At 43.4% G+C, this 19435-nt stretch overlaps 1 protein-coding gene across 1 annotated transcript in view; it reads right to left on the bottom strand.

The window, feature by feature from the left end:
- Window positions 1–2750: 2750 nt before the first annotated feature.
- Window positions 2751–19435, bottom strand: part of LOC111957965 (glycerol-3-phosphate acyltransferase 4) — a 31889-nt gene continuing 15204 nt past the window's right edge. Inside the window, exons 5-13 of the mRNA XM_023979084.1 lie at window positions 17562–17636; window positions 17357–17446; window positions 9908–10001; window positions 9492–9607; window positions 7906–7961; window positions 7669–7754; window positions 7461–7589; window positions 3669–3748; window positions 2751–3504 (exon numbers count right to left, since the gene is read on the bottom strand). Coding sequence (XP_023834852.1) covers window positions 3396–3504; window positions 3669–3748; window positions 7461–7589; window positions 7669–7754; window positions 7906–7961; window positions 9492–9607; window positions 9908–10001; window positions 17357–17446; window positions 17562–17636 — 835 coding nt within the window. The 3' untranslated portion in view covers window positions 2751–3395. The remainder of the gene's footprint in view (window positions 3505–3668; window positions 3749–7460; window positions 7590–7668; window positions 7755–7905; window positions 7962–9491; window positions 9608–9907; window positions 10002–17356; window positions 17447–17561; window positions 17637–19435) is intronic.

Here is a 19435-nt window from a genome sequence, read left to right on the forward strand (position 1 = left end):
TGACGTTTGAAACGCATTAGCGGCGCACCCCGCTAACTAGCTAGCCATTTCACATCGGTTACACCAGCCTAATCTCGGGAGTTGATAGGCTTGAAGTCATAAACAGAAGAGCTGCCTGGCAAAACACACGAAAGTGCTGTTTGAATGAATGCTTACGAGCCTGCTGCTGCCTACCACCGCTCAGTCAGATCTGCTCTATCAAATCATAGACTTAATTATAACAATAACACACAGAAATACGAGCCTTAGGTCATTAATATGGTTGAATCCGGAAACTATCATCTCGAAAACAAAACGTTTATTCTTTCAGTGAAATACGGAACCGTTKCGTATTTTATCTAACGGGTGGCATCCATAAGTCTAAATATTCCTGTTACATTGCACAACCTTCAATGTTATGTCATAATTACYTAAAATTCTGGCAAATTAGTTCGCAACGAGCCAGGTGGCCCAAACTGCTGCATATACCCTGACTCTGTTGCAAGAGAWGTGACACAATTTTCCTAGTTAAAATAAATTCATGTTAGCAGGCAATATTAACTAAATATGCAGGTTAAAAAATATATACTTGTGTATTGATTTTAAGAAAGGCATTGTTTATGGTTAGGTACACGTTGGAGCAACGACAGTCCTTTTTCGCGAATGCGCACTGCATCGATTATATGCAACGCAGGACACGCTAGATAAACTAGTAATATCATCAACCATATGTAGTTATACCTAGTGATTATGATTGATTGTTTTTTATAAGATAAATGTAATGCTAGCTAGCAACTTACCTTGGCTTCTTACTGCATTCGCGTAACAGGCGGGCTCCTCGTGAGGCAGGTGGTTAGAGCATTGGACTAGTTAACCGTAAGGTTGCAAGATTGAATCCCTAAGCTGACAAGGTAAAAATCTGTCGTTCTGCCCCTGAACAAGGCAGTTAACCCACCGTTCCTAGGTCGTCATTGAAAATAAGAATGTGTTCTTAACTGACTTGCCTAGTTAAATAAAAGTGTAAAAAAAATATTTAAAAAATTCGGCCAAATCGGTGTCCAAAAATACCGATTTCCGATTGTTATGAAAACTTGAAAATCGGCCCTAATTAAAAATTAAAAAAATAAAATAAAATAAAAATCGGCCATTCCGATTAAATCGGTCGACCTCTACAAGAGAGCGCCGCCCACCAAAACTCAAAGACCAGGCAAGGAGGGCATTAATCAGAGAGTCAACAAAGAGACCAAAGATAACCCTGAAGGAGCTGCAAAGCTCCACAGCAGAGATTGGAGTATCTATCCATAGGACTACTTTAAGCTGTATACTCCACAGAGCTTGGCTTTACGGAAGAGTGGCCAGAAAAAAATAAGCAAACACGTTTGGTGTTCGCCAAAAGGCATGTGGGAGACTCCCCAAACATATGGAAGAAGGTAACCATTTGGTAACCACTCCCTCTTCTAATTAGGGCTAATTGGAAAAGCCTTTCAAAAGAGGACATTGTATTCTCCTTTTTCTGTACTCCCTGACGAAGGCCATGCAGCCGAAACGCGTCGGTTTTTAAACAACTTTGTTTCTATTGAACATGCCATACTAATAAAGGCATTTTAATTAATTATATGAAGAGTGCCTTGGTCCTCCTTTCTTTTTGATGACCAATTTACACCTTTTACCAAAGAGCACCTTCTATCTACCAAAATATACTATAGTGTACCTTAGTAGCGCTTCCCTTCCTCCTCTTTCTATATGGAAGAAGGTACTCTAGTTAGATGAGACTAAAATGTTGCTTTTTGGCCATCAAGGAAAGCACTATGTCTGACGCAAACCCAACACCTCATCTCCCCGCAGTGAAGCATGGTGGTGGCAGCATCATGCTGTGGAGATGTTTTTCCATTGGCAGGGACTGGGAAACTGGTCAGAATTGAAGGAATGATGGATGGCGCTAAATACAGGGAAATTTGAGGGAAACCTGTTCGTCTTCCAGAGATTTGAGACTGGGACMGCGGTTCACCTTCCAGCAGGACAATGACCCAAAGCATACTGCTAAAGCAACACTTGAGTGGTTTAAGGGGAAATATTTAAATGTCTTGGAATGTCCTAGTCAAAGCCCAGACCTCAATCCAATTGAGAATCTGTGGTAMGACTTAAAGATTGCTGTACACCAGCGGAACTCATCCAACTTGGAGCTGGAGCAGTTTTGCCTTGAAGAATGGGCAAAAATCCCAGTGGCTAGATGTGCCAAGCTTATAGATACATACCCCAAGAGACTTGCAGCTGTAATTGCTGCAAAAGGTGGCTCTACAAAGTATTGACTTTGGGGGGGTTGAATAGTTATGCATGCTCAAGTTTTCTTGTTTGTTTCACACAAAAAATATTTTGCATCTTCAAAGTGGAAGGCATGTTGGGTAAATTAAATCATACCCCCCCCTTTTTTAATTTTTTATTCCAGGTTGTAAGGCAACAAAATAGGAAAAATGCCAAGGGGGTGAATACTTTTGCAAGCCACTCTAAGTAAGTAAAAGCACAGAATGCTGCTTAAACCACAGCTATTGTGAGGTGGCAGACAGCTCAGAAATAAGCTTCATGGTCGATTAGGACGGGAGGCAAAGTGAGTGTTTAGATTATGTAGGCTAGTTTAGATGAGACAKCGGTGGAGTATCTACTACACTTCAACAACCCTCAGTCACTGAGAATGTATATTCTCCACATCATAATGTGAACAGTCTTCCACATTCCATGAAGACAAGAACAGAAACAAAAAACAAAACCCAAGCTCCACTTTAACATAACTCCTATATTTTACACGTGAATACAATGCTTAAAATAAAAGGTTTTCATTGAAAAAAAAACGATTAAAAAAAGTATTACAAACATTCACGTGGTACCTTGCCATATCAGTCTGTTGGGAACAACATGGTCACAGATTTCCCCTTCAGTACAAGCTCTCCAATACTTCTCTATGCTGCACTGCTACGTCCCCTGGCAGATCACTTGTAACTTAAAAAACAATTATGATAACTGTCATAATACTATTAACAATAAACAGACACAGGATAAAAACAAAACATATACATTAACTCAATGAAGGTCATAAATATATTAGTCACTCAAAAGACAGTGTGTTATCTTCCCTGATGGTGAGAGAACTCTTAGTGTGCAGCATCATGACAGGCTGGTGCACTAGAGGCCAGTCCATTGTCAAATCATTAGATACAGAGGACAGTGCCCAGAATGGGCTGTAACAGCAATAAGAACTTAATATGCCAAGCTGAGGCACTGACCGAGGAAGCCAAGTGAAGAATTCCTGACATGAGGGTTGGAGTATTCCAGGTCAAAAAAATCCTTAAGGGTGCAGAAGAAAGTCCATTCTGTTGTCCACAAGTGGGTCTCTGATCATCTCATACTCTGTACGTTTGACTTCAAGAACGACTGCGGTCCTCTTGGGTTCCCACTAGCATTTTGCTGTATAACTTTTGTTGCTCCTCTTTGAATGCATCTTTTACTTTCCCTCGCTTTAAACCGCCATCCCTACAAAGCAACATCATTCACAAATCCATTACACAGTACTCTGTGATGCTCACAGAGATACAGCTGAGCAAATCTAAGCTGGGTTTAAGAATGACACAGACCTGATATTATAAGCCTATAACCCATGTGTACATGTTTACAGATATTTACTATGGGTTACTCACCATAGCAAGTCCACCAGCCCTCCTTGCCTGGCGATAGCTGCTTTGACCCGACTGGCAAACTGGACTGCATCCTCTCCTTCCTGTTCACAAAGGAAAACAAAGATGAAGACCAGGTTGACACACAAAGGGGACTGGGCCACCTGAGCATCAGACATGTGCTGGAAAGGGTCTCAGTGCACATAATGTATGAAGGACCTATCCTATTCAATGGCTACAGCCACTAACGGGCAAAATTGGCATATTGTAGTATAGTATCAAGTAAATTGACAAACTGGCATATCAAATCAAGCACAGTGCACTTTATGGGCCATGCATCAAGAGGACAGAAGAATCTCTAAATATGGAGTGTTCTGATTCTGTGTGACTATGATCTCTAGGTTACAAAGAGACTGGAGAAGATGGCTGCTCCAAATGTCTGCACCAAGTACTAGTTTCCCTTCAAGCAGCAAGTGGAAAATGTATTCAAAGGGCAGGACACCTCTGAGGACCAGTTGGATTCCTGCCCAAGTTCCTTCAACTCTGACATTTAAAGAAAAATGTCCCAATCTTCCCTCCCTCTGCTTTCTACATCAAAATGGGACCATCGTCGGTCAATGGCCAGGGCCACAAAGCTAGCCAACCCCATGCATCTGAACATGTTGTTTTAGAAGTGGGTGGTAGTACTCGACCCTTTCCTGTTATTCATGAGCGAGGTCTGACCAAGTTGACATCCACACCCGGCTCAAAATACAAAAATCATTATACCAAGTCACACACATTGGTCATCCACAATCCTGGTACAAATTGCTTTGTCAAACTCTGGTTGTGCAATCAGCATTAAATGTACTGTGAAAGACAACCTAACATGAGACAAACCAACATGTGCATAAGCCAGCGCGTCTAAAGGAGGCAGCCATATTAGCCTCTCAAAATACTGATTTGAATCATATTTCCTTAAAATCAGGGGTGGAAGCTGAGGCCATCAACCTTAAAATGTTCATGAGATGAATGCTGATTTGAAAATCCACTCAAACCAGGATTTATTTGCATCACCAAATGCCAACTCTGGGTAGCTTGAGCATAACCTAGGTAAATCATGCCAGGCTAAGGTCAAAGGAAGGTGTGCATCATATGTATCCATTCAATATGACCTACTGGTGTATTTAAATGATAGATTGTGCAATGGCACTAATATCAGCCACATAAAACAGCCAACTTCAGGGAGGTTAGCTTGACTACACAAATGTTTATTTATTTCACCCTAATTTAACCAGGTAGGCTAGTTGAGAACAAGTTCTCATTTACAACTGCGACCTGGCCAAGAWAARGCAAAGCAGTGCGACAAACAGCACAGAGTTACACATGGAATAAACAAACATACAGTCAATAATACAATACAAAAAGTCTATACACAATGTGTGKAAATGAGGTAGGACAAGGGAGGTAAGGCAATAAATAGGCCATAGTGGCGAAATAATTACAATATAGCAATTAAACACTGGAGTGATGGATGTGCAGAAGATGCATGTGCAAGTAGAGATACTGGGGTGCAAAGGAGCAAAATAAATAACAGAATGGGGATGAGGTAGTTGGATGGGCTATTTACAGATGAGCAATGTACAGGTGCAGTGATCTGTGAGCTGCTCTGACAGCTGGTGCGGTGAGGGAGGTAAGAGTCTCCAGCTTTAGTGATTTTTGCAATTCGTTCCATTKATTTGCAGCAGTGAACTGGAAGGAAAGGCGTCCGAAGGAGGAATTGGTTTTGGGGGTGACCAGTGAAATATACCTGCTGGAGCACGTGCTACGGTGGGTGCTGCTATGGTGACCAGTGAGCTGAGCTAAGGCGGGGCTTTACCTAGCAAAGACTCATAGATGACCTGGAGCCAGTGGGTTTGGCGACGAATATGAAGCGAGGGCCAGCCAACGAGAGCATACAGGTCGCAGTGGTGGGTAGTATGGGGAGCATGTGATTGGCATGCTGACTGAAGGAATGTCCACCAGAGCTGTTGCCAGAGAATTGAATGTTCATTCAAAGTATGGGGCTTTGGTGACAAAACAGATGGCACTGATAGACTGCATCCAATTTGCTGAGAAGAGTGTTGGAGGCTATTTTGTAAATGACATCGAAGTCAAGAATCGGTAGGATAGTCAGTTTTACGAGGGTATGTTTGGCAGCATGAGTGAAGGATGCTTTGTTTGCGAAATAGATGCTTAATGAGAGTCTGGACGGAGAGTTTACAGTCTAACCAGACATCTAGGTATTTGTAGTTGTCCACATATTTTAAGTCAGAACCGTCCAGAGCAGTGATGCTGGAGGTGCGGGCAGCGATCAATTGAAGAACATGCATTTAGTTTTACTTACATTTAAGAGCAGTTGGAGGCCACGGAAGGAGAGTTGTATGGCATTGAAGCTCGTTTGGAGGGTTGTTAACACAGTGTCCAAAGAAGAGCCGAAGTATACAGAATGGTGTCGTCTGCGTAGAGGTGGATCAAAGAATCACCAGCAGCAAGAGCGACATCATTGATGTATACAGAGAAAAGAGTCGGCCCGAGYYTTGAACCCTGTGGCAACAGGCCCTCCGATTTGACACACTGAACTCTGAGAAGTATTGGTGAACCAGGCGAGGCAGTCATTTGAGAAACCAAGGCTTTTGAGTCTGCCGATAAGAATGTGGTGATTGACAGAGTCGAAAGCCTTGGCCAGGTCGATGAATATAGCTGCACAGTATTGTCTCTTATCGATGGTGGTTATGATATCGTTTAGGACCTTGAGCGTGGCTGAGGTGCGCCCATGACCAGCTCGGAAACCAGATTGCATAGCAGAGAAGGTAGGGTGGGATTCGAAATGGTCGAAGATCTGTTTGTTAACTTGGCTTTTGAAGACCCTAGAAAGGCAGGGTAGGATAGATATAGGTCTGTAGCAGTTTGGGTCTAGAGTGTCTTCCCCCTTTGAAGAAGGGGATGACCGCAGCAGCTTTCCAATCTTTGGGGATCTCAGACGATACGAAAGAGAGGTTGAACAGGCTAGTAATAGGGGTTGCAAACATTTTGGCAGATCATTTTAGAAAGAGGGTCCAGATTGTCTAGCCCGGCTGATTTGTAGGGGTCCAGATTTTGCAGTTCTTTCAGAACATCAGCTATCTGGATTTGGGTGATGGAGAAATGGGGGAGGCTTGGGCAAGTTGCTGTGGGGGGCACAGGGCTGTTGACAGGGGTAGGGGTAGCGAGGTGGAAAGCATGGCCAGTCGCAGATTTTTTTACATTTAAATTCTCAATTATCACGGATTTATCGGTGGTGACAGTGTTTCCTAGTGCAGTGGGCAGCTGGGAGGAGGTGCTCTTATTCTCCAAGGACTTTAGTGTCCCAGAACTTTTTGGAGTTTGTGCTACAGGATGCAAATTTCTGTTTAAAAAAGCTAGCCTTTGCTTTCCTAACTGCCTGTGTGTATTGGTTCCTAACTTCCCAGAAAAGTTGCATATCGCGGGGGCTATTCGATGCTAATGCAGTATGCCACAGGATGTTTTTGTGCTGGTCAAGGGCAGTCAGGTCTGGAGTGAACCAAGGGCTATATCTATTCCTGGTTCTAKATTTTTTGAATGGGGCGTGCTTTCCAGTATTCATTTTACTGGGGCTAGTGTGCGCTAATCAAATATCATGTTCCTGCCATCATTAAACAACCCWCAATAGCCAGTCAAAAACGCCACTGAGCTTAGGGTCTTGAATCAATGTCAAAGCAAACCTCAAGCCTTTTAGCGATATTTTCAAGAAGATGGATTTTAAAAAGAAGACGGTGAGGTTTTGCCCAGACTAACCTCTCTGGTCATGGGTGGCAGGTACCACACACTGCACACAATGGCCCAGCTGCTCATCATCCTCAGCAGGTAGTTGACCATCCCAAACTGGCTGCTGTTCCAGAAGGCATCTCCAAAGCGGGGGTCGTACTGTTGGGACAGGGACATCTGATTAATACTGGGAGACCGGAAAAAACATCACATGCAAGCGCTCGCGACACACACTCACCTTGATGGCCACAGGGTAGACTGTGGAGCCAATCTCAAAGCTGCCTTTTTTAAACATCATTACTGAAGTGTTGTTGATGCAGGTGCCTATGGGGAAAAAATCWGTGTTTACAAATGGGGATAGGAAATTATATTAAAAGCTAACTTATAATCACATTTCCAATGTAGAAATGCAGTAATCAACACTACTGTAACTTATGTTCAAAACAGTAACTAAAGAAAAACAAAAACGACTTACCTTCGGGGAAAATGAGAATAGGAAGTTTAGTTGTGTCTTCTACATGATCACTCAATCTGCAACACAAGAGGTGTTGTAAGTGTACAGTAGAACTGGGCTATATGGACAAATCTATATCCCGATAAATTAACTGAATTCTCACGATAAATAAATAGAACAATAAGTCTAACAATGTGCACCAGTTACTTTTGTATACTTGTAATTGCTACTACTACTTTGAATGTTGTAGTTAGCAATTGCCCAAATTAAAGACTTATTTCAAACTTCACATTTCTCTAGTATAGGCTATCAGTAAAATGTCTTCGATGAGTGGTCGGTTTGGTTGGTGTCAAATTTTTTATTTATCGCCCCAGCTCTAGTGTACAGTATATTGATTAGATACAGCTTGACTAGTCTTTACCAATACACAAACACTAAACCCAAAATAGTCGTTAAATCAAAACATGGTCACAGTAAACCGTCAATGGATTTGTCAATTATCCATTTATACTTAACAAAAAAATGCAAAATGCAACTGAGTTACAGTTCATAAGGAWATCAGTCAATTTAAATAAATTCATTAGGCACTAATCTATATATTTCACATGACTGGGAAAGAGCYCAGCCATGGGTGGGCCAGCCAATCGGAWTGAGTTTTTCCCCACAAAAGGGCTTTATTACAGACAAATACTCAGTCCGGGTGGCTGGTCTCAGACGAATCCGCTGGGGAAGACGCTAGATGTGGAGTTCCTGGCCTGGTGTGGTTATATGTGATCTGTGGTTGTGAGGCCGGTTGGACGTACTGKCAAATTCTCTAAAATGACGTTTGAGGTGGCTTATGGTAGAGAAATGAACATTCAATTCTCTGGCAACAGCTCTGGTGGACATTCCTTCAGTCAGCATGCCAATCACATGCTCCCTTAAAACTTGAGACATCTGTGGCATTGTGTTGTATGGCAAAACTGAACATTTTAGAGTGGCCTTTTATTGTCCCCAGCACAAGGTGCACCTACCTGTGCAATGATCATGCTGTTTWATCAGATTCTTGATATGCCACACCTGTCAGGTGGATGGATTATCTTGGCAAAGGAGAAATGCTCACTAACAGGGATGTAAACTAATTTGTGCACAAAATTTGAGAGAAATAAGTTTATACATTCTGAAAATTTCTGGGATCATTTATTTCAGCTCATGAAACTAACACTTTACATGTTGCGTTTATTTTTGTTCAGTATAAATTCTTTAAGTCTTTGCTAAGGTACAGCTGAGTTAGCCTGGCTGACACGACTAACGTGGTACACAGCGAGGGAGAGCTGTGCCCCACAGGTCTGCACAGGATWATTTTTTGTGCGTATATATTTGCTTAGAAATAGAGCGAGCTTTGATTGGTTCTCTCAAACTTTTTTTTTTTTACAAGGGAATAGGCTTCTTTTTTTGGGGGGGGGGAAGACTGAACCAACCAGTAAATGCACAGCCCCCTTTAGAATTGACGCATCGTGCTGACAACATCAAGCAGCTTCCGAAGCTCTAGTCAGGAGGACAGTTTGGTACCTACCACACTCGAGCGGAGTGACTTCCAACCCAAAAGTGCAGATGTGTATTACTACCTTTTGGCCACTAGATGTCGGTCTTTGACTTCAGAGCGTTCAAACCAAATGTGTGGACAGGCTTTCACCATAGACTTCTGGATTACGCCCATCAAACCACCATGGATTTGCCCAACCTGGAACAGACACACACACAATGGTGTGGTTTAACAAACATCTGATGATACAGGTCAACAATCTCACACCTGCCTCTCTAAAATACAATTTTAATTCTACKTTTTTTGGTAAATTCTCAGTAAGAAAATGTGAGTGCTTGCTTCTAAAATATTTTGTGTTATGGTAGTAAGTAGCACACCAGTAACTTTCTAAATTTGACACTAACTCAATGATTGACAGCAGTCATTCAGTACTGTGGTAGGTAGCATTGTGTCTGACTGCTGTGCTGTTCATCATGGGCTGTTCATCATGGGCCTTACCATTGCATAGCAGCCATCACTGGCCAAGATGATGACGTCGATGGGTGAGGTGTGGTTGGCCACACAGATCCCTCCATTCTTGGGCTTGTTTTCACTGGGAGGATAGATAGAGAGAGAGAGAGGACAGGATGAGTATCAGGAAACAAGACATTATCAGGAAATGACCATTCCAGTGTAAACTAGATCCTAAGAAACCAGTGGATGATGGAAAATGGGTTTGAGGGAAAAGCCAGGCCCCCTCTCCCCTCCCTAATTAACATGAACGTGAGAGAAGACAAATGATGTTGGCATTCAAAGCCTGACCCCCTGAGCATGTTGGACTGGAATAGGAGGTTACATTCAGGAGATAAATGTTGCTGATCATGTTATATTGTTACCAAAACAGAGCCCCTCTTACACCACTTCAGCATTTTTTGCCCCCAGACTAGGCAAGGGAACATGCTGTAACAGGCCCAGGGCTATATGTAGATTCCCTCAGGGGACATAACCCATACTGAATACACCACATTCTTAGACAGTTTGGCCTATTAGAAACATGTTTATGAGCAGTTATTTTCATACTGATGGATAAGTCTTTGAAAACATTTGCACTTAGGGCCAATTTCATGGACAAAGACGAACCTCCTGGTCTTGGAAATAATGATTTGAATGAGTAGGCCTARGGGTTAAATACAGTCCCTGACTATGGCGGCTCATGTAAAAAATGTTTTTACTGCAAAACAGAGGCTATATTGACACGTTCATATGACAAGTTCCCTCTGACCTAGAGTTGGTGATAAGGACTATTTCTTAATCTGATTAAGACATGTCTTTTGCAACATTTCCCCTCATTTTCTTCTTTAACATGACTCATTTGAATCAGCATTTGGCTAGTAAGGGCTTTGTCAAATAAATGTGACTAATGGTTTTGTAGAGTGTTGCTCTCTAGCATGTATTAAAATCAACACATCAAGCCAAGGCTTTGGGCACTGTCTGGCATTGCCTCACACCACAGAAAATGAGTGTCAATAAAATCAAATCAGAGGACATTTGAACTGTGCAAACTGCCTGCATCATGTCAAAGGGAATGTCCACTTTGTGCTTTTCAAATTTAGCCTAATCAAAACACAAACTGTAGCATAAACTGACTGGGGTAGTGTAGAGTCAGATAAATAATCTGATTAACTTCCTGTACTACTTCCTGCTGAGCTGTGCCAGCCAGCCCGAACAGTAGGTCTCACCATGGGTCTCTTGACAAACAGTTCCCCCAGAGCACAGGCTATAACACTGTGGGTGTTAAACCCATAAGAGTCTAAGCCCTGTCTAAGCAGGCGGGGGGGGGGGTTCTACTAAATTACATGGAATTGTTTTAAGCAGGTCATACCAAGGATCATTCAGCTATTTGATTTTGAATTTAAAGACCCCTTGAAAGTATATTTTTTAAAGTATGATAAATAAATTTTGGGTCCTACTGCTATTAGCCCATACAAACATTGAATAATATATTRACTACACGGCACCGAAATCTAAAGGAAGTCTGTTCTAAAGTGTCTGTCCTATATCTGAAAGATGTTTAGAAAATATATATATTTTTACATGTATTTTGGCACTAAACAGTCTCCATATTCGGAAAGTACAGTCTTGGCCAAAAGTTTTGAGAATGACAAATATTAATTTCCACAAAGTCTGCTGCTTCAGTGTCTTTAGATATTTTTGTCAGATGTTACTATGGAATACTGAAGTATAATTACAAGCATTTCATAAGTGTCAAAGGCTTTTATTGACAATTACATGAAGTTGATGCAAAGAGTCAATATTTGCAATGTTGACTCTTCTTTTTCAAGACCTCCGCTATCTGCCCTGGCATGCTGTCAATTCACTTCTGGGCCACATCCTGACTGATGGCAGCCCATTCTTGCATAATCAATGCTTGGAGTTTGTCAGAATTTGTGGGTTTTTGTTTGTCCACCCGCCTCTTGAGGATTGACCACAAGTTCTCAATGGGATTAAGGTCTGGGGAATTTCCTGGCCATGGACCCAAAATATCGATGTTTTGTTCCCCGTGCCACTTAGTTATCAGTTTTGCTTAATGCCAAGGTGCTCCATCATGCTGGAAAAGMCATTGTTCGTCACCAAACTGTTCCTGGATGGTTGGGAGAAGTTGCTCTTGGAGGATGTGTTGGTACCATTCTTAATTCATGGCTGTGTTCTTAGGCAAAATTGTGAGTGAGCCCACTCCCCTGGCTGAGAAGCAACCCCACACATGAATGGTCTCAGGATGCTTTACTGTTGGCATGACACAGGACTGATGGTAGCGCTCACCTTGTCCTGTCTCTTATACACATCTAGATGTGTATAAGAGACAGGCTTTACTGTTGGCATGACACAGGACTGATGGTAGCGCTCACCTTGTCTTCTCCAGACAAGCTTTTTTCCCCCGTGCAGCAGGCAGATGCACTCACACCTGCCTGCTGCCCTTCCTGAGCAAGCTCTCTACTGGTAGTGCCCCGATCCCGCAGCTGAATCAACTTTAGGAGACGGTCCTGGCGCTTGCTGGACTTTCTTGGGCACCCTGAAGCCTTCTTCACAACAATTGAACCGCTCTCCTTGAAGTTCTTGATGATGCGTTAAATGGTTGATTCAGGWGCAATCTTACTGGCAGCAATATCCTTGCCTGTGAAGCCCTTTTTGTGCAAAGCAATGATGACGGCACGTGTTTCCTTGCAGGTAACCATGTTTGACAGAGGAAGAACAATGATTCCAAGCACCACCCTCCTTTTGAAGCTTCCAGTCTGTTATTCGAACTCAATCAGCATGACAGAGTGATCTCCAGCCTTGTCCTCGTCAACACTCACACCTGTGTTAACGAGAGAATCACTGACGATGTCAGCTGGTCCTTTTGTGGCAGGGCTGAAATGCAGTGGAAATGTTTTTGGGGGATTCAGTTCATTTGCATGGCAAAGAGGGACTTTGCAATTAATTGCAATTCATCTGATCACTCTTCATAACATTCTGGAGTATATGCAAATTGCTATCATACAAACTGAGYCAGCAGACTTTGTGAAAATTGATGTGTCATTCAAAACTTTTGGCCACGACTATTTCCACATTGTTAAGTTATAGCCTTATTCTAAAATTGATTGAGAAAATATTTAATCTACAAAKAATACTCCATAACGACGACGCAATAACAGGTTTAGAATTTGGCAAATTTGATAAAAAATAACAGAAATACCTTATTTACTTAAGTATTAGTCCCTTTGCTATGAAACTCGAAATTGAGATCAGGCGCATCCTGTTTCCATTGATCATCCTTGAGATATTTCTACAACTTGATTGGAGTCCCTTGGTGGAGATGGGAGAACCTTCTAGAATGACAACCATCTCTGCAGCACTTCATCAAATCAGGCCTTTATGGTAGTGGCCAGACAGATTGCACTCCTCAGTAAAAGGCACATGACAGCCCACTTGGAGTTTGCAAAAAGGCACCTAAACAAGATTTTCTGGTCTGATGAAACCAAGATTGAACTCTGAGCTAAATGCCAGGTGTCACGTCTGGAGGAAACCTGGCACCATCCCTACAGTGAAGCATGTATCATGCTGTGGGGATGTTTTTCAGCGGCAGGGACTGGGAAACTACTCAGGATCAAGGGAAAGATGAACGACGCAAAGAGATCCTTAACGAAGTCCTGAGCGCTATGGAGCAGACTGGGGCGAAGGTTCTCAGACTGGGGCGAAGGTTCACCTTCCAACAGAACAATGACCCGAAGCACACAGCCAAGACAAAACAGGAGTGGCTTCGAGACAAGTCTCTGAATGTCCTCGAGTGGCCCAGCCAGAGCCCAGACTTGAACCCGATCACACATCTCTGGAGAGACCTGAACATAGCTGTGCAGCAACGCTCGGCATCCAACCTGATAGCTTGAGAGGATCTGCAGAGAAGAATGGGAGAAACTCCCCAAATACAGGTGTGTCAAGCTTGCAGGCTGTAATCGCTGCCAAATGTGCTTCAACAAAGTACTAAGTAAAAGGTCTGAATACTTAATTGTTTTATATAAATGAGCAAAAATGTCAACCTGTTCTTGTTTTGTCATTATGAGGTATTGTGTGTAGATGAAATATTTCCCCCCCCCACATCAATCAATTTCAGAATAAGGCTCTAACAAAATGTGGGGGGGGGGGAAATCAAGGGGTCTGAATGCTTTCTGAATGCACTGTACTTCAATTTTTTTTTTTGACCGTTCGTGAGTCTTTCCATAGAGGGGTCATAATAGTTTATAGGCCAAACTGTTCGGACGTCACAGACAATTTTGTGAGAAGACAGATTGTCGGGATGTCTCATGGTCTGACAAACACTGCTCTCTGTCACCTTTCACAGCAGATGTGGAAGTGCGACAGATTTTCATGGGGATTTATTTAATTATGCTAAAACAGATTTCCGCCGGGTGCGAACATCGACTCTCGGGGTTTTTAGTGACTGAACAATGATGGATTTGCTGATGTTTCTCTGCCGCTAGTGCCTTTAGTGACACCTATCCTGGTAAAGTCCGTGGCAGCAGTTTGTGCTGGGTTCCTCTCAGGGTAGTCTACCCCAGACCTAGATGAAATGTGATCGCCTTGTTTAAACTCGCAAACAGGCAAAGCATCAATACAGGCKTATGATCAAATCCTACTACTCCGGCTCTGACGCTTGTTGGATGTGGCAGGGCTTGCAAACTATCACGGATTACAAAGGGAAACCCAGCCGCGAGCTGCCCAGTGACTCAAGCCTACCAGAAGAGCTAAATGCCTTATATGCTCGCTTTGAGGCAAGCAATACTGAACCATGCATGAGAGCACCAGCTGTTCTGGATGACTGTGTGATCACGCTCGCCATAGCGGATGTGAGTAAGACATTTAAAGAGGTATAATTCACAAGGCTGCAAGGCCAGACGGATTACCAGGACGCCTACTCAGAGCATGCACTGACCAGCTGGCAAGTGTCTTCACTGACATTTTCTACCGCTCCCTGACCTAGTCTGTAATACCAACATGTTCCAAGCAGACAACCATAGTCCCTGTGCCAAAGAACACCAAGGTAACCTGTCTAAATGACTATTGCCCTGGAGCACTCACATCTGTAACATCTGAAATTCTTTGAAAGGCTGGTCATGGCTCACATCAACACCATCATCCTAGCCACCCTGAACCCACGTCAATATCAACCCAGCAGATCCACAGATGACACTCTATTGCACTCCATACTGCTCTTTGCCACCTATGTGAGAATGCCGTTTTTTGACTACAGCTCAGCATTCAACACTATAGTGATGAGCTTGGAGGGCACTAAGCTAAGGACCCTGGGACTGAACACCTCCCTCCACAACTGGACCCTGGACTTCCTGACATGCCACGCTGGACCCTCGGGGGTACGTGCCTAGTCCCATCCTGTACTCCCTGTTCACCCACGATTGTGTGGCCGCGCACGACTTCAACACCATCATTAAATTTGCCGACAACACAGGCCTGATCACCGACGACAACGAGACAGCCTATAGGGAGGAGATCTGGCAGTGTGCTGCCAGAACAATGACCTCTCCCTCAACATCAGCAAGACAAAGGAGCTGATCGTGGACTACAGGAAATGGAGGGCTGAGCATGCACCCATTCACATTGACAGTGGTTATAGCGGAGCGGGTCGAGAGCTTCAAGTTCCTCGGTGTCCACATCACTCAGGATCTATCATGGTCCACACACACCAACACAGTCGTGAAGAGGGCACAACAATGCCTCTTCCTCCTCAGGAGGCTGAAAAGATTTGGCATGGGCCCTTAGATCCTCAAAGTTCTACAGCTGCACCATTGAGAGCATCTTGACTGGCTGCATCACCGCTTGGTATGGCAACTGCTGCTTGGCATTCAACCGCGCTACAGAGTGTAGTGCATACAGCCCAGTAAATCACTAGGGCCGAGCTTCCTGCCACCCAGGACTTCTATATATATCAGGCAGTGTCAGAGGAAGGCCCTAAAAATTGTCAAAGACTCCAGCCACACAAGTCATAGACTTCTCTCTGCAGAAAGTGTTATCAATGCACCAGGTCTGGAACCAATAGGACCCTGAACAGCTGCTACCCCCAAGCCATAAGACGGCTAAATAGTTAGTCCGGTTAACTATTTGCATTTACCCTTTTTGCACAAACTAGGGATGCACGATATATCGGTGAACATATCGGAATCAGACGATATTAGCTTAAAATGCCAACATCGGTATCGGCCCGATGTGTAGTTTACCGTCGATGTTAAAAACCGATGTCAAAGCTACCGTGCATACCTACATGACGTAATGATGCCACGTAAAATTTTGCACTACACGTGCAACACAGCATTCCTAACCTAGCCCACACAATGTCTGCTGTGTGGATCAAGCAGTCAACAAGTCGAGCAGTCATTTGAAAGAGTAAGAACATTTCAGCGAGACAACTCAAAAGGCAAAAACACCAAGATAATGGAATGAATTACCCTTGACAATCAACCMTTCTCTATCGTGGGTGATGTTGGCTTTCGCCGACTGGTCGAGCACCGGTACACACTACCAAGTGCACTATTTTTTAAATGTTGCCCTACCGGAGTTACACAGTAATAGCGTCACTGCTATTAGCTTCACGACATACATACTCTGGAACGCCGTTTGGGTCTTCACGCGTAAAATAAGATACAGTAGCACTGTCAAAGCTGTACAAAAAAGTCTGCAAACACCGGCCACGAACGATGTGTTTACAATACCGCGTTGGTAATAAAGCATCATTTGTTCAACCGCAACTTCTGGGGTAGCTAGCTTTAGCTTGGTACCTAGCTAGCACCAATACAACCAGCCTGATAACAATGACCAGTAGAAACTGAGTCATTTTCATTATTCTTAGCAATGATTTAGGAATCATTGTGTGTAAGTATTAGCTAGGTTGGCACCTGTTGTTCYCCTATTGAAATTGATCTTCAGTTCATAAAAATAAATAGCTAGCCAGCTACTTAACCCTGTTGCCCAAAGCTAACGTTATAAGCAGCCAGCTAGCTTCATCTGTCTAGTGAGGCTTAACCGGACTATGTGTTGTGAAGCTAGCCACCGTAAGGTTTAGSCACAATAGTGGAAGTGTTATTTGACACGCATCTTTTTTGACACGCCAAGACCCAAACGGCGTTCCATAGAAATCCTGTTTGAGAATGAAACGACTTAACGGAAAAGTAAGTAAGTGAAAGAAATAGGTTTTGATTATGTTTTACTGGTAATGGGGACATACGTAAATGCCAACAAAATAACTTTTTGGTCAGTGTGGTGTGTGTGTAACCTTTATTTAACTAGGCAAGTCAGTTCTTATTTACAATGACGGCCCGGACAATGCTGGACCAAATTGTGCGCCGCCCTATGGGACTCCCAATCACGGCCGGATGCATCAACATGCTTTCTATGTGTATGCCTAGTGGTGTTGCTGCTTACCTGTCGTGGTAGGTGATGATGGCAGTGAGCGCTCTGACACAGATACGGTAACACATCAGATGCACCTGCTCACTGAGGAAGTTCTTCATCCTTCAGGAAGAACACAGAAAACAGCTTGGTACCTAGCAACACCAATGTTACTACCGTAATTACTATGTTACGACTCAGGTAAAAGGAAAGTGTTACAATGATGAGAAATCCTTACCTCCCATTTGGAAGAAACCCGATGATGGATGTGAGAACGACGAGAAGACCCACCCCGGTGAAGGCAAGAGTTACTCTGTCAGAGAACACACAGAGCTCCAGTCAAACACAGCTCAGTACAGCCCATTCAGCCAATTCTAATCATAGGACTTCTGTGTTTGAGCTCATCATGTGCATATCACACAACATAAGACATTTTCAAAGTGTCTTTAACAGACAGTTGCGGCAATGCTTTCACTCCCACTAATGCTAGCTGCCAAGTGGACATGGATTACTCTGGATACGAAATGACGTTGCGGTTATCTGACTGAAACTTTCATGAGGTAGTCACTTGGAATGCTTCTCCAACAGTCTTGAAGGAGTTCCCACATATGCACTTGTTGGCTGCTTTTCCTTCACTCCGCGGTCCAACTCAACCCAAACCATCTCAATTGGGTTGAGGCCGGATGATTGTGCAGGCCAGGTCACCTGATGCGGCACTCKATCACTCTCCTTCTTGGTCAAATAGCCCTTACACAGCCTGGAGGTGTGTTTTTGGGTCATTGTCCTGTTGAAAAACACATGATAGTCCCACTAAGCGCAAGCCAGATGGGATGGCTTATTGCTGCCGAATGCTGTGGTAGCCATGCTGGTTAAGTGTGCCTTGAATTCTAAATAAAATCACTGAGTGTCACCAGCAAAGCACACCCACACCTCAATGCTTCACGGTGTGAACCACACATGCGGAAATCACCTGCATCTCACAAAGACACAGCGGTTAGAACCAAAAATCTCCAATTTGGACTCATCAGACCAAAGGACGGATCTGCACCAGTCTAAAGTCCATCGCTCTTCTTCTTATTGGTGTCCTTTAGTAGTGGTTTCTTTGCAGCAATTCGACCATGAAGGCCTGATTCACAGTCTCCTCTGAACAGTTGTTGTGTCTGTTACTTGAACTCCGTGAAGCATTTATTTGGGATGCAATTTCTGAGGCTAGTAACTCTAATGAACTTATCCTCTGCTGCAGAGTTAACTCTTGGTCTTACTTTCCTGTGGCGGTCCTCCTGAGTAGGGATGGGTACAGAAACCCTGTATTAAATGGGCCTGGGGCTAAATTATGAAAGACTGTAGTATCGATAAGCTCCGACGGTATCGGTTCTGCTTTCGGTACTGGAGAAATAAAGAAAATACATTTCCTATATATTATTGCTACATAAACYTTATCTTGCACATTCTCACTAACCGTTTCTAATTTGCAATAAGATTAAGACATTTGTCTATGATGCATTTTCGCTATTCCCAATCCAGACGKGAGATCTCTCGGGCGGAGCCTGTGTCTCTCACACGCTGCAACACACACAAGAAAGACCCTGCTCTCAATTGTTGACGATGGCGGAGAGAACTAAACATTCAAAAGTGTGGTTACACTTCAGAGTCGATGCTGATAATGCTCGTTGCCACAAGTGTAACAAGACTTTTGCMTGTAAGGGCGGAAACACGAGAAATCTGTCCAAACATCTATCGAAAGTGCATCATGTACAGGCAGAGAAATGCAGTTTGACTGCCTGCTCGTAGTTCATCTCTCGTTGTCCAATCTACGTTATGCTAGCAGCCTAGAGCCCACACCTAAATTATGCAAACATGGGTTCATGATCAAAAGTAAACATTAGGTAGCTCATTGTTTAGCTATGGGTGCGTTCATAAATTAAAATCCCCCATTTAAAGATTGAAACTTTTTGGGTCAAGTTGCAGCTACAATGAACCAACCCTCTAATACCGCTGGTCCAAGCCAAAGACAAGCCCAAAGCCCCTTCACACTGGCAGCTAGTGGGAGGATGACCGAGTAGAGGGTGAATGAGTGCCACCTAGCAGTGACCAAGTTCATAGTGAAAGGCC

This window comes from Salvelinus sp. IW2-2015, linkage group LG33 (assembly GCF_002910315.2).
Source record: "Salvelinus sp. IW2-2015 linkage group LG33, ASM291031v2, whole genome shotgun sequence".
NCBI classification, from domain to species: Eukaryota; Metazoa; Chordata; class Actinopteri; order Salmoniformes; family Salmonidae; genus Salvelinus; species Salvelinus sp. IW2-2015.